Below are 14,565 nucleotides of genomic sequence, written 5' to 3'. Positions count from 1 at the left end.
AAGAGTGCAACATGTTGGAGGTAGAAAGCACAGAGACAAAGAAAAAGCTTGATAGAAATGGGGAACGGTTGTTTAAATGAGAAGTTTTGGGAAAAATGTGTTCGATGATAATGGAGGTATTTTGGCTGATAGACGATTGCTGACATTTGCAGAGACCCAGTGAAAAATGTTTATGTGAAAAAGTTACAAGATGGCGATCGTTACATTTGCTTTGTGTGAAAGACAAAGGAAGGCCAGCCCTTCTTCACCATCTGAGGGCTCTGCCATGGCCGTGCCACGGATGTTGTTTTCTCCCTATCGCCCTGCCCCTAGATGGCTGTATTGTTATTGTGGCCAATAGCACTCTGCATACCTTGATACGTGTTTAGTATGTAGTATTTCTAGACATGCCCATTATCATCACTCAGTCAGGCCACGCCTTCGGTGGCCATTTCAGTGCCAGCCATGGCCCAGCAGCCATTTTAGAATCTGCTGTAACAATACCTTCAGCTGCCGCCCAGGCACCATCTTAGCTCCACAGCAAGCATGGGCTTCTCACCTCCCATCAATGTACCTTTTACATGCCATACCACTGTTTGCACTGTTGGTAGTGCAATGATGGGTGCTTTCTCTGAATTGCATAGGAATATTCAAAACCCCTCCATCCTGACTACAACCCCCATCCCCACCTGATTATCTGCCCTGCAGCCTGTGATTAGCACCCACCTCAAGTCACTTTGCCTGGCATTGTGCTTAAATTGCCCACACATATATGTGTAGCTGGAAAGATCTCAGTGATATTTTCCACTCCCAAATTGGGGGGATCCGCTTACCCCCTCATTCATGTAGTCTGTGTCCTCCTATGACATGAAGCAAGTTCATGCAGAATCTGTGGACAAATTCCCATTAGCAGGTGTCTGTCATATGGGGCAAGTAACCACCGTTTGTCCTGTATGTCTTGATGTTGCATTGTCTGTTAACACTGCTATTTGTTGTATGTCTTAGTCTCCTTCATACAAGTGTTAGGTAGCATCCATACTGAGGGGACAGGTCACTATGGGTGACAGTAGCGTTGATACGGATCAGAAGATAGCAGACAGCAGTACAAAAATCCGAAGATAGCAGACAACAGTACGAAAACTTTCAGAGAGAGAGAAAAGATTATTACATAATAATTTGATAGCCTTAAGACGGCACAAGAGTGAATAGGAATAGATAAATGGTTAAAGAATGTGTGCTTGCAAAGTTCTGAGAGAAAAGCAGCCGCAGTTCCCCCTCCTCTTTGCCCCCAGTGAGAGGGGTCTGCTGCTTGACCTTGCAAAATCTGGCAGCGGTACTCAACCTGTGTGAATGAAATAGAAACTTATAATAATCAAGTGAATTACACGGTCTTAAAAATAGGAGATTTTCATAAGAAAAGATATAGGAATTTTAAGGTACATCCATGTGCAAATGTCAGTTCTGTGATTCATTGGACGTGTGTATAATTGTTAAATGGTGTTACAGTTGTGTTTTCAGTGTGATAATGTCGTGTAAGAGAAATAAGTTGTTCCTATTATGGGAAAATATTTGTGATACTGGCGTTAGCTGTGGAATCTGTTGCACAGCTCTAGTGTTAAAAACAGTTAAAGTTTTGATGCTTTGTCTTCTCCCATCCCTTCTCCCCCTGATAACATGAATTCCAGAGGGAGATGGTAGCAATTGAATGTATTTGTATGTGGATGAGGAGAGTAGTAGTACTTGTGTGAATTTTTATGCTATGCTACCATGGCCAGTTGCTAGCATCCCTCTGCTTTACCTGGTTGCTTTTGTCCAGCACTGAGAGGGTAACCAAACTCTCTCCTTCTCAGCTCACTTGAAAGGTTCATTAGTCGTTAATCCCCTATTTCAGCTAGACTGATGCACTTCTTAGTGCTTTTCAATTTGTGTTTGTTTGTTTATGACATCCGCCTTCTCTGGGCAATCTGCCCTACTCTCTGAGCTCTGTCTGACATGTCTCTAGTCAGCCTCACTGTGATATGCCTGTTTCTGGCATACCTGTATGTCCTGGTGTGAACAGTGTCATTCTACTGCGTTCTGTGTTAACTGTTCCATGCTTCTGTGTCTTTGTGGGTCTGCTGCCAGTTCCTTCTGGTTCTGAGTTTCACCCCTTTAGGGATGGTCAGGCCCGAGGTTCCAGTGCAGGGCCGTTCCTATGAGGGCGATCACTTTGCTTATAGGTAGGGGTCTGGCATTCTCTCTACAGCCAAGGGTCAGTTCCCTTTTCCCTGTCTACAGTCCATCTATCTGAGGAGTCGGCTACCAACCACTCTGGGATTGTTCTTAGCTTGGCTTGTCCAGTGGATCCACAATTTCCTGAAATCCGTAACAGCAGTAAACATTGTGTGTGAAGGATTATATGGTTATTAATATTTATAGGAGAGAGAAAGACTTGACTAAGAATGACCGCTCAGGATAGGATGTGAATTTCATCCACATTTTTGTTTTCCTTTTTCTTATGCCTTTGTATGTGTTAGTGTCAGTCTTCACTGCACCACACTTGAAAAAGTCCCCACGGAGGGACGAAACACGTAGTGTGTGAATAAACTTTAGTAAGTGCCAATTCTCGGAGCGCGGATCCATTTTTTTCTAAACACGGACTTTTCTGAGCGGCTCTCTGATTGAGAGACGGAGGACGAACACAGCTCCCCAGCTGACTGCAGGACACCAGGGAATTAAAGGCACAGTGCTTATAAGACGATCCAGACAAGGGGTGTGAGTGAGGATCCTATTATATAGGATCTTCACTGTGCACCGGGTGAGTGAGGCTTTATTTTATTAATATAACCATGATATAAGTCACCGATATCCTCTGGGAGCGCTACCCTGACTTTTTGCATATTATTCACTGCAGCTCTGACATTCTATTTATGAACTCAGGAGTTCAGGATAAGCAATAATAAATATTGCCTCCTCTGTAAAACCTTTTCCACCTTGCCTGCCCAGGCTTTGATTAAAAAAAAATAAAATTGTTTAGTTTTTTTCCCTCATCTCTGGAGTACGGGACTATGGACTTACTGCGCTGTCCTCATTCCAGCTCAGGCTGGTTGGCAATGCCCCTTAGCATATTACTCAACATGCCTTCACCCTGTATGTGCTGTGCTCTCTTGTGTTGGGAACAGTAACTGCAGCAGGACAAAAGTTCTGAGATAAGTTTCAATTTTCCTATGACAGTATTTGGCCCCATGATGTCTCAATCAACACTGTCATAGGTTTTTCGCTCAGACTTTGCTCCACAGAACATCACTTTTACCTACTGTGCGCCCTGCTCATGCCACTCAATGTGTCAGCGTTGCAAAACCCTCAATTCCACTACCTTGCTACATATGAAAAAGGAGGGAAATGGTTATAATCACGTGATCGTTTTTTCCTTTTAGATTGATAGACATGACTATGCACAAGTTAATGGCCCAGGTGGCAGGGGATTCAGTCATGTTGATCAGTCATTAGATGACCCTGATTTTGCACTCTTTGTGGATGGATCGAGCTATGGTCAAGAAGGCAGGTTCTATACAGGCTATGTTGTGCTTTCCTTACATGATGTGGTCAAAGCCGAACCTCTTCCATCTTGCATGTCAGCTGCAGAAGCCAAATAGCGAGCTCTGGAAGCAGCATGCAAGCATGCTCACGAGAACATGGCTAATGTCTACACAGACTCACACTATGCATATAGCATTGCTCGTGACTTTGAACCCATCTGGAGAGCAGGGTCATTCTTAAAAGCAAATGAAAAAGCAATTAAAAACAGTAAAGGTGTACAGGCAGTGATGGAAGCCCTCTTGCTGCCTGAGAGAGTAGCCTAAAAACGCAACAAAAGGCCACTCCAAGAATGGCACAAAAGAGTCAATTGTAAATCAACCGGCTGATCAGGCTGTGAAGACAGCCACATAGAAGCCCAGACATGATTCTTAAGGGGTTGCGGCGTTACAGGTACCTCCTCAGACGTCACCCCCAGTGGAGTATGACCTGCTGATGCAGTTACAAAAGCAGGCAACCAGGTAAGAAAAAGGAACAGTAGGAACCAGCAAGAGGGGCAGAGTCACCTGGAGATAAATGGATGGTATCCACAGGCCCCTATCCCGCCATGGCTCCGGCCTTACATTAAAATACACACCTGTCAAAAACAGCTATAACGGATGTGACCACCAGTCACTGGTCTGCACCAGGATTTAGCATCATGGCAACTAAACACGCACAGGGCTGTCTGATTTGTGCATAGCACAATGTGGGTAGGTCTGTATAGGCTCGCATGCAGTGCACCCCTCATCCTGACTACGCATTCCAGCGTCTTCAAGTAGACTACTTCCAACTGCCAAGGGTGGGCAGGTACGAGTTTGTTCTGGTCTGCCTAGACCTGTTCTCAGGGTAGCCCGTCAGGCCTACCCGCTCACAAATGCCACAGCCAAAACTGATATTTGAGGTGGTATTCAGGTACGGTGTACCAGAGACAACTGAGAGTGACCAAGGTACACCCTCAGTTGGAGTAGTGCTACAGAAAGTAATGAAAGTTTTGGGGGTAGAACAGACCTTTCATGCTCCATACCATCCACAAAGCAGAAGGTTTAAATGCTACCTTAGAAACCATGATCCAGAAGGCCATGGCAGAGCTCAGTAGACCATGGACTGAGTGTCTCCCCCTGGCATTCTTCTCCACAGCAGACAGAATAGGCCTCTACCCATATGAGGTACTTTTTGGGTCGTCCCCAAGGCTAGGATTGTATTTAACACGATAACTCCAGATGCAGCCTGGTAGCTTAACAAACTGTGTTATTGCTCTCAGAAACCGCTTAACTAATGTATATTCTCGAGTGTTTGCTTCCCTTTCAGATCATAACAGCTTAGAAGGAACTCATTCTGTGAAACTAGGTTGGGAGATTACTAAAAGACACATCTGCAAAGCTCTCCCTCCCCCCTGCTCCAGTGGTTGAGTGGAAGTGCACCTGTGCATAACCAAATAAATCTGTCGTGTCGCGCTCCCTAGAGAAGTCTATAAATTTTCGGTATAAAATGTAGCCTATATCCTTTCTCAAGATGCCAGCTACCTCCCTGCCAAATTTCATCAAAATTGTTTCAGCAGTTTAGTTGCGAAAAGGTAACAAACAGACAGAATTACTGGCATTCATAATATTAGTATGGATACAATATTATGTATGTATGTTACACTATGCAGAAGAGAGCTCTGACATCGCACCGCTCTCCTGCATAGTGTCATATACATATACCATGGAGAGCTCTGACATCGGACCGCTCTCCTGCATAGTGTCATATACATATACCATGGAGAGCTCTGACATCGGACCGCTCTCCTGCATAGTGTCATATACATATACCATGGAGAGCTCTGACATCGGACCTCTCTCCTGCATAGTGTCATATACATATACCATGGAGAGCTCTGACATCGGACCGCTCTCCTGCATAGTGTCATATACATATACCATGGAGAGCTCTGACATCGGACCTCTCTCCTGCATAGTGTCATATACATATACCATGGAGAGCTCCAATGACAGACCTCTCTTCTGCATAGTGTCATATACATATACCATGGAGAGCTCTGACATCGGACCTCTCTCCTGCATAGTGTCATATACATATACCATGGAGAGCTCCAATGACAGACCTCTCTTCTGCATAGTGTGATATACATATACCATGGAGAGCTCCGATGACAGACCTCTCTTCTGCATAGTGTGATATACATATACCATGGAGAGCTCTGACATCGGACCTCTCTCCTGCATAGTGTCATATACATATACCATGGAGAGCTCCAATGACAGACCTCTCTTCTGCATAGTGTGATATACATATACCATGGAGAGCTCCGATGACAGACCTCTCTTCTGCATAGTGTGATATACATATACCATGGAGAGCTCTGACATCGGACCGCTCTCCTGCATAGTGTCATATACATATACCATGGAGAGCTCCGATGACAGACCTCTCTCCTGCATAGTGTCATATACATATACCATGGAGAGCTCCAATGACAGACCTCTCTTCTGCATAGTGTCATATACATATACCATGGAGAGCTCTGACATCGGACCGCTCTCCTGCATAGTGTCATATACATATACCATGGAGAGCGCCGATGACAGACCTCCTGCATAGAGTGCTATACATATACCATGGAGAGCTCCGATGACAGACCTCTCTTCTGCATAGTGTTAGGAACATGTGTCAGACCTCGCCCAACATAGGCGCAATTCAGGGAAATCTCAATGTTGAACGAGGCCCGACACTGGATTGAAAAGGGTTCAAAAGAGAAAAAGTAGCCTAAAAGAAATTGAGCAATTTCTGTCATTTGGAGGCCAAAAATTGCTCTATGGAGCTTAGGCTTAAAAGTTTCCCAAGAGAGGAACTACAGTATCATGATCCAACACCTACCATTGCTTCAGCAATAACCATAAGTTCCTCCTCTGACTTCTTCTTCAGACAGTCGGCTATGGAAGCCAAATCACAGCCCGATATTTCCGCTACTACCTGCAGGGAAAAACGGATATTATATTCAGATATTACATGCAGTCATTTCAGGACTGGTGGTTGGGTTCATGTCATTAATTCTCACTCCCTCAGTGATACCTCCAACCATCTAGGATCCAGCAGGACAGTCTCAGATTTTGGGTGCTGTCCTGCCACCCCAGGAAGCCCAGTGAGTGCTTTGATATCTCAGCATGGGAGGTAAGCCTCAGTTATGCTAAAACATCCAAGCAGGAAAAGGCTGTATGGAAGCTGCACTTTAAAGGTTGTGAAGGTTCAGCCATCCGTTATTTCCTCGACTCCCCCCATTAAGATGTTCACGCTGCTCAGCCAAACATGACTGTCATTTCTATGGAGGTTAAAGGGGTTTTCTGGGCAAACACTCTCCTTATGACCGGTCATCAATAGTACAAAATCACCAAAAAGTTGGACAACAGCAAAAAAAAACAGCATGAATCCAAGAAGGGGGAGGGGATATTCATCGCCATGTACATACTTCAATTACAGCGTCCTGACATGTCACTGCGCATGTCCGGAACCGCTGGCTATCTCCCGTATCACATCTTGTTTTAGATTGTTATGCTGTTTTTTGCTGCTGTCCAACCTTTTGGTCATTTTGTGCTGGAAATGGACTCGGTACAGGGTGCATCTGCAAGAGGTGAACAACTGAATTTTTTTCCAGATAAGGATGCTCCAGGAAACTCCATATTTTCTTATACTGATGAGGGCGCAGAAAGGATCTTGGGAAGGACATGTGATGAACCTTTTTAAATTCACCACCTTGGGGATTACTCTTCAACACAACTAGCTAGTTGATCTCACTGAAATTGCATTCAATAACACTTAAAGAATATTATAAAGCAAGGCGCATCCCAAGAGGACTTAGACCTCATGTTATACCAACATTGATGGCGCATGATGCAGTATTCTGCAAAAATGTTGAGAACGTTGCTAACAAATATAGTTTTGATAGGATTCTCCTCAATATTGAGTTTTTGCCGTTTGAGATCCAGACTAAAACTGAGGATTTAAAGAAACTGAAAATTGAAATTCTGCAGAAGGCACCACAAGATGAGTGGGATTTCTTCCATACACGGACTGAGGAAACCCTTAAAAGGTACCGTGAAGATTTAGAAATCATGAAACGGTACAAATGGTGTCGTTCGTGAACTGAATGCCTACAGTCTTGCTCAGTTTTTAACTGGCAAAATCCTGGGAATATTTCTACTAACACTCAGGGTGGTCCCAGAAGCAGAGAACGCCCTAGAAATCAACGTAACAGGTGACAGAAATGGACATTTTATTTGTCTAATGGTTCTCTTTCAACAGATGAATCCTGTAAAGGACAATTTTGCGAGTGGCTCTTCTTTTTTAGGCCAGACTATGACAATGAAACCTCCTATGGGAGATGGCCGTGGCCTAAGAGGAGCAGAGAAAATGGAAAAGCAGGAGGAACGGTGATGAAGACAAGATCCACCAACAGACAGCTACCACTGATGTTCACGAGGAAATAGAGGTATTAAACAACTCAGTGGTTAACATCTCATCGAGACCCCTGTCTGCAAGTGAGACACTGGTGCTATCTAAGGGACTATCCTTTTGCTCAAGTGACATTAATTGGTTCCAACTAGACCTGGACCTGGAGAGGTTTTTTAGAAACCTCTCTTTGAAGGCCACGTTTTTTGATAAATTAGAGGTGTATGCTCCTGGTGCGCAGGCCACCCACTGTCAGGGCTTTTCCTTGGTGGGGGTCGGAATGCACAACAGGAGTTCTTTTCAACCACCATGTTGTGGAGACTTACATTGACTTTGTAAAAATAGATATTTGCAAATTTAGAATATCAAATTAATCTAGAAGAACTCTAAGACATGGACATTAAAGTCAAAATGAGAGAATAGCTTTGAAATCTCTACCTGAAGATAGAAGTATTGTCATTAAACCCACCGACAAAGGCGGAGGGGTGATAGTCCCTGGTGAGAAAGCTTATAATACAGAAGTAATGAGACAGATGAACAACTTAGATGTATATGAGAGATTGACCTCTGATCTGACGACCAGATTCCAGACTGGACTGAGGATCATGTTTCAGGAGGCCTTAGAGGAAGGGGTCATTGATGCCTAGATATCTTGATATTGAATTCCCCAGAATTCTAACTATGTACAATTTGCCAAAAATACATAGGAGTCTGGTGAATCCGCCTGGTAGGCCAATTGTCTGAGTGTGACTCACTTTTCAGTCACGTTTCGATTTTTTTGGAGAAGATCTTACGTGTACATGCGACTAACATGCAACATCATATGTCAGAGATACAAGCAATTTTTTAAATATTATTTCTACTTTGAAGGTTTATGAACCCATGCTATTGGTCACATTCGATGTGGTAGCACTATACAGGTTGATTAAACACAGCTTGGGTTTGGAGACTGTTGATCATTACCTATCACATTCTGACATGTCCTCTGGATGCTTCGCCTTTGCCCCGTCACTGCTGGAGTACATCCTCACCAATACAGATTTTGTTTTTTGGGGGGCGTACTCCTGGCAGCGGCAGGGAACCGCAATGGGATCCCATGTGGGGCCAACATACGCCAACATATTTATGAGACAATTCGAGGAATATCACGTCTAATCTTTGGGATGTAATAATAAAATAAAAACATGGCCTAGATACCTAGATGAGGTCTTTGTTTTGTGGGATGGTTCTGAGAGTGAGCTTTTGGAATTCAGCAATTATCTGAATGATATTGACAAAGATCTTCAATTTACACTAAACTTTTCAAGGGATCATATACAATTTCTTGATTTTATGGTCCGTAAAAATTCCCATAGGCTCACTACAGATCTTTTTTTGTTAAAAAGACAGTTAGAAATAATCTCTTTTGTACTCAAGTAGCCATCCTAAAAAAATGTGGAATCATTGTCTGTGAGTCAATTGATGAGAGTTAGGAGGATAGTAGAGGAAGATATGGTGGACTTATGACTTACACAAGTGTGTAGCAAGCTTGAAAAAAAGAGGATATCAGGATATGTTGGCTTATCGTGCTAAGAGCCTGGTGCGGCCAAAAAACACGAAGATTTACTAAAACCACGTAGTGACAAAAAAAGAATTTTAAAAAGTCCCATTCGTTTCCACATTTGGCCATCTAAGTGGGAGAATTGGGGGCATATTGAGACGGCATTGGCTAATCCTCACTCAGGGCAATCCCAATATTATGGAATTTAGGAATAATCCCCTTATGTCTTTCCGTAGAAGTCGGAACATACGGAATAGATTAGTTATCCCTTTGTATGACCCTCCAAGTACTCCATTACAGCCCCTTCTGGCCGCATCGAAGCACGGCAATTTTGCCTGTTAAAAATTGCTCATGTTGCGGCAATTTATTTAAGGGCAATACTTTCAGACATCCTCTTACAGGCAAGATATTCCACATCAATGCAAGATACACCTGCACTATGTCATATGTGGTCTATATCATTATATGCCCTTGTGACTTAGCATATGTGGAAGAGACGACGATTCAGGCATGTACGCGAATGTTTGGCCATAAGATCACGATCAGAACGAAGAAGACAGATTTACCTATCCCAAGGCGTTTTCTAGAAATGAACCACTCTATTGGTCAGTTCAAATTTAAAATAATTGATCATGTCCCGCCATTGATGAGAGGAGGTGACCGTGAAAAAGTCTTAAAGAAAAGGGAGCATAAATGGATTCATACTTTAGACAGGCTAACTCCAAAAGGTCTTAATGTTTTTAGATTTATTTTTCATTAATGCATAGGTATTGGCTATACTATCTTTAGTGCTATCTGTAGTGTGTTAGCTCCTGAGTTACATCCTGTATTATACTCCAGAGCTACACTCACTATTCTGCTGGTGGAGTCACTGTGTACATACATTACTTATCCTGTACTGATCCTGAGTTACATCCTGTATTATTCCCCAGAGCTACACTCACTATTCTGCTGGTGGAGTCACTGTGTACATACATTACTTATCCTGTACTGATCCTGAGTTACATCCTGTATTATTCCCCAGAGCTACACTCACTATTCTGCTGGTGGAGTCACTGTGTACATACATTACTTATCCTGTACTGCTCCTGAGTTACATCCTATATTATACTCCAGAGCTGCACTCACTATTCTGCTGGTGGAGTCACTGTGTACATACATTACGTATCCTGTATTGATCCTGAGTTACATCCTGTATTATACCCCAGAGCTGCACTCACTATTCTGCTGGTGGAGTCACTGTGTACATACATTACTTATCCTGTACTGATCCTGAGTTACATCCTGTATTATACCCCAGAGCTGCACTCAGTATTCTGCTGGTGGAGTCACTGTGTACATACATTACTTATCCTGTAGTGATCCAGAGTTACATCCTGTATTATACCCCAGAGCTGCACTCACTATTCTGCTGGTGGAGTCACTGTGTACATACATTACTTATCGTGTACTGATCCTGAGTTAAATCCTGTATTATACTCCAGAGCTGCACTCACTATTCTGCTGGTGGAGTCACTGTGTACATACATTCCTTATCCTGTACTGATCCTGAGTTAAATCCTGTATTATACTCCAGAGCTGCACTCACTATTCTGCTGGTGGAGTCACTGTGTACATACATTCCTTATCCTGTACTGATCCTGAGTTACATCCTGTATTATACTCCAGAGCTGCACTCACTATTCTGCTGGTGGAGTCACTGTGTACATACATTACTAAAGATAGCACTAGGGAGTTTTTTCATGGATTTATTCGTCATTTTGGCCATACCAATTTATGCTATTCTATAATATGCACAATATACATAAATATTGCTGGCTATAGTGGAAGATGGTGGTGATTGGCTATACCTCCAACCTCACACCTGTCACTCATTAATGTATGTTTTAGATGGTTATATAAGTGTATGTTTGTTCAGTGTCTACTAAGAAACTTGAAAAGACCATCTTTAGGTGGAAACGTTTTTCCTTAAAGGGGTTGTCCCGCGGCAGCAAGTGGGTCTATACACTTCTGTATGGCCATATTAATGCACTTTGTAATGTACATTGTGCATTAATTATGAGCCATACAGAAGTTATAAAAAGTTTTATACTTACCTGCTCCGTTGCTGGCGTCCTCGTCTCCATGGTGCCGACTAATTTTCGGCCTCCGATGGCCAAATTAGCCGCGCTTGCGCAGTCCGGGTCTTCTCCTGTCTTCTATGGGGCCGCTCGTGTAGAATGCCGGCTCCGTGTAGCTCCGCCCCGTCACGTGCCGATTCCAGCCAATCAGGCGGCTGGAATCGGCAATGGACCGCACAGAAGCCCTGCGGTCCACGGAGACAGAGGATCCCGGCGGCCATCTTCAGCAGGTAAGTATGAAGACGCCGGACCGCCGGGATTCAGGTAAGCGCTGTGCGGGTTGTTTTTTTAACCCCTGCATCGGGGTTGTCTCGCGCCGAACGGGGGGGGGGGTTAAAAAAAAAAAAAAACCCGTTTCGGCGCGGGACAACCCCTTTAAGTTTTTATGGAGGAATACATTGTTGTTTTATTTGCATCCATAACTGCTGCCACTCGATTATTTAGGTCATCAATAGCTGTTGGACAGGGTCTGTTGCTCAGGATCCCTGTTGATCAGCTGATTCCAGCTGGTTGACAGCAGTTCTTAATGCTGCCTATTCGGCAGTGGTCCGGTTTGGTATTGAAGCACTCTGTCATTGAAGTGAATAGGAGAGAGCTGCAATACTGAACCAGACCACTGCCCAACAGACAGTTTTATGAGCTTTCCGGCCCGCTGACAGCAGCTCTTATCTGTTCAGCAGGGGTCTTGACCAATGGACCCCTATTCTCCAGGAAAACCCCTTTAATGGACCGTTAGCCGCCCTTACATCTTTATCAAACAGTTTTATCCTTCACCAGCTGAAAAATCCCGACTGTTCCTCCCCCCGAGAATAAACAATGGGTGTTGTAGTCCTCCTTCTAGATAGAATACACTTACATTTTGGCTGTAGAGGAGATCTTCAGGCTTGCTGACCACAAAGTCGGGCATTGTTATGGCTCCGCTCTCTGCGATGGCGCGGTGAAATAAACCTTTGGATAGGGGAGAAAGCACCTAGAAGAGGAGACATTCGGGTTATACTCATCACAGCCCTTGGATTGGGCACATTTACTATTGGTTTTGATACAATGTACGGTATTCTGCATACGGCCCGAACCGCGACAGAACAGACCAACGGGACCGATTCCAATCATAGAACTATATGAAGGACTAACTCTACAGGCATTATTATACTATATACTGTGGATAGGAAAGCTCCTTTATGAGGTCTGTCTGCAGACAGGTGATAGGCGCTCCGTGTGGGAGGAAACACCAGACAGAACTTACCAGAGCCGAGACGCTGATCGCTCCAGCGGATTCCCCAAATATAGTGACAGATGAGGGGTCACCACCGAATGCTGCAATGTTTTCCTGTATCCACTGGAGGGCAGCTACTTGGTCCTTAAGCCCGTAATTGCCAGAAAATTGGTTATCTGTGGTACTGAAATAAAAGGAAAAGGTACATTTTTTAAGATGATAGAGCCTGAGGCCCATGTCCGATCACCAATTCACATATCAAATTAGCCTATATGAAAATTACTTATCCTGTACTGATCCTGAGTTACATCCTGTATTATACTCCAGAGCTGCACTCACTATTCTGCTGCTGGAGTCACTGTGTACATACATTACTTACCCTCTACTGATCCTGAGTTACATCCTGTATTATACTTCAGAGCTGCACTCACTATACTGCTGGTGGAGTCACTGTGTACGTACATTACTTATCCTCTACTGATATAGAGTTATATCCTGTAGATCTTTTACTAGGGGCAATCTCCATTAATGAGAGGCCTGTACTTCAGATTATCCCTTACTGAACCTTAGTCAGGGGCGTAGCTAAAGGCTCAGGGGCCCGGGTGTAAAAGTTCACCTCTCGTGAACGTTGCCTCTTGTTGCACATACAGTGGTAGGGTAGCGAAGGGTTACCCTGCAGGGCTCCACTAATTTTGGTGGTAGGGAAACCAGCCAGGGCCCAAAAGGGCAGGAATTTTAGGCCACTGGCTGGCGCTTCGCGGATATAATATTAGAAAGTGGAAGGAGGAGGCACACAGGGATCGTACCCAAACTGCACAGGAGCTGGAGTCTGATTCATAGCTAGCAGTGCCGTCAGGCGCTTGCGCAGCTCCTCCACAGCTTCTGAAGTGGGGAAGAAGCAGGAGGTACGAGTGTCCCGGGTAAGTGATCCTTCTATTCCCACTGAGCTGCTTTTCCTTACTATACTGCTCTAGCTCCTTTCCAACCCAAATGCTGCCTCCATGGTGTAGTAGGTAGGTATGTATGTGTAGTAGTTTCAGGCACTGGGTTGGAGCCTCAGGTGTGGTAGCCACAGGTCTGGAGAGTAGTCAGGGAAGAGCCAGGAGTCAGCAATGGAAGGTCTCAGTTTATAGGACAATGGAGGAGGTAGGTAACCTTATCAGAAAGGAAGCCAGAGGTCGGTATAAGATCTCATGTCACAGTACAAATGGAGGAGGCCGGTAGCGTTGTCAGAAAGCAAACCAGGGGTCAGTATCAGTTTGGTCTCAGTTTGATAGCAGTGGAGCTTGATCAAGGCTTGTGGAGCACAATAATTACACAAGGAGTGAGGGACAGGGAAGGTTTTATAGTTTGCTTAATCAAGGCCAGGGAACTGGATCAGGGATATGGGAACCAGGCTAAGGTCCAGCAAGAGAGCTGTCCAGAAGGTTGGATAGCTCAACAGGTAGAGCTGCTGACTGGAGTACAGGAGGTCCTGGGTTTGATCCCTGGCAGTATGTATGTATATGAAGAGAGAGTAAGAGTATCACCCCTGTGTTTATACAGCTTGGTTCTAGTAAGGTATTTCTCTAATAAGCTTGGTTCCATAATTTTATTTACAGATTGGTTTTTCTTTGGTTTGACTCTTAGGGCCCTTTTAAGGGGCTGACAAATCATTCAGATTCCCGTGATCCAGCAGGAATGTGAATGATTGTTGTACAGTGTAAATA

The 14,565-nt window shown here is 44.1% G+C and overlaps 1 protein-coding gene across 1 annotated transcript in view; it reads right to left on the bottom strand.

The window, feature by feature from the left end:
- Positions 1-14,565, bottom strand: part of LOC136582014 (fatty acyl-CoA hydrolase precursor, medium chain-like) — a 62,566-nt gene that overhangs the window by 10,322 nt on the left and 37,679 nt on the right. The window contains exons 6-8 of the mRNA XM_066582747.1: positions 12,887-13,040; positions 12,500-12,613; positions 6,415-6,510 (exon numbers count right to left, since the gene is read on the bottom strand). Coding sequence (XP_066438844.1) covers positions 6,415-6,510; positions 12,500-12,613; positions 12,887-13,040 — 364 coding nt within the window. The remainder of the gene's footprint in view (positions 1-6,414; positions 6,511-12,499; positions 12,614-12,886; positions 13,041-14,565) is intronic.

The sequence above is a fragment of the Eleutherodactylus coqui genome, chromosome 11 (assembly GCF_035609145.1).
Source record: "Eleutherodactylus coqui strain aEleCoq1 chromosome 11, aEleCoq1.hap1, whole genome shotgun sequence".
NCBI lineage: Eukaryota > Metazoa > Chordata > Amphibia > Anura > Eleutherodactylidae > Eleutherodactylus > Eleutherodactylus coqui.
The sequence above is the reverse complement of the archived record's forward strand: the minus strand, read 5'-3'. Positions and strand labels throughout refer to the sequence as shown.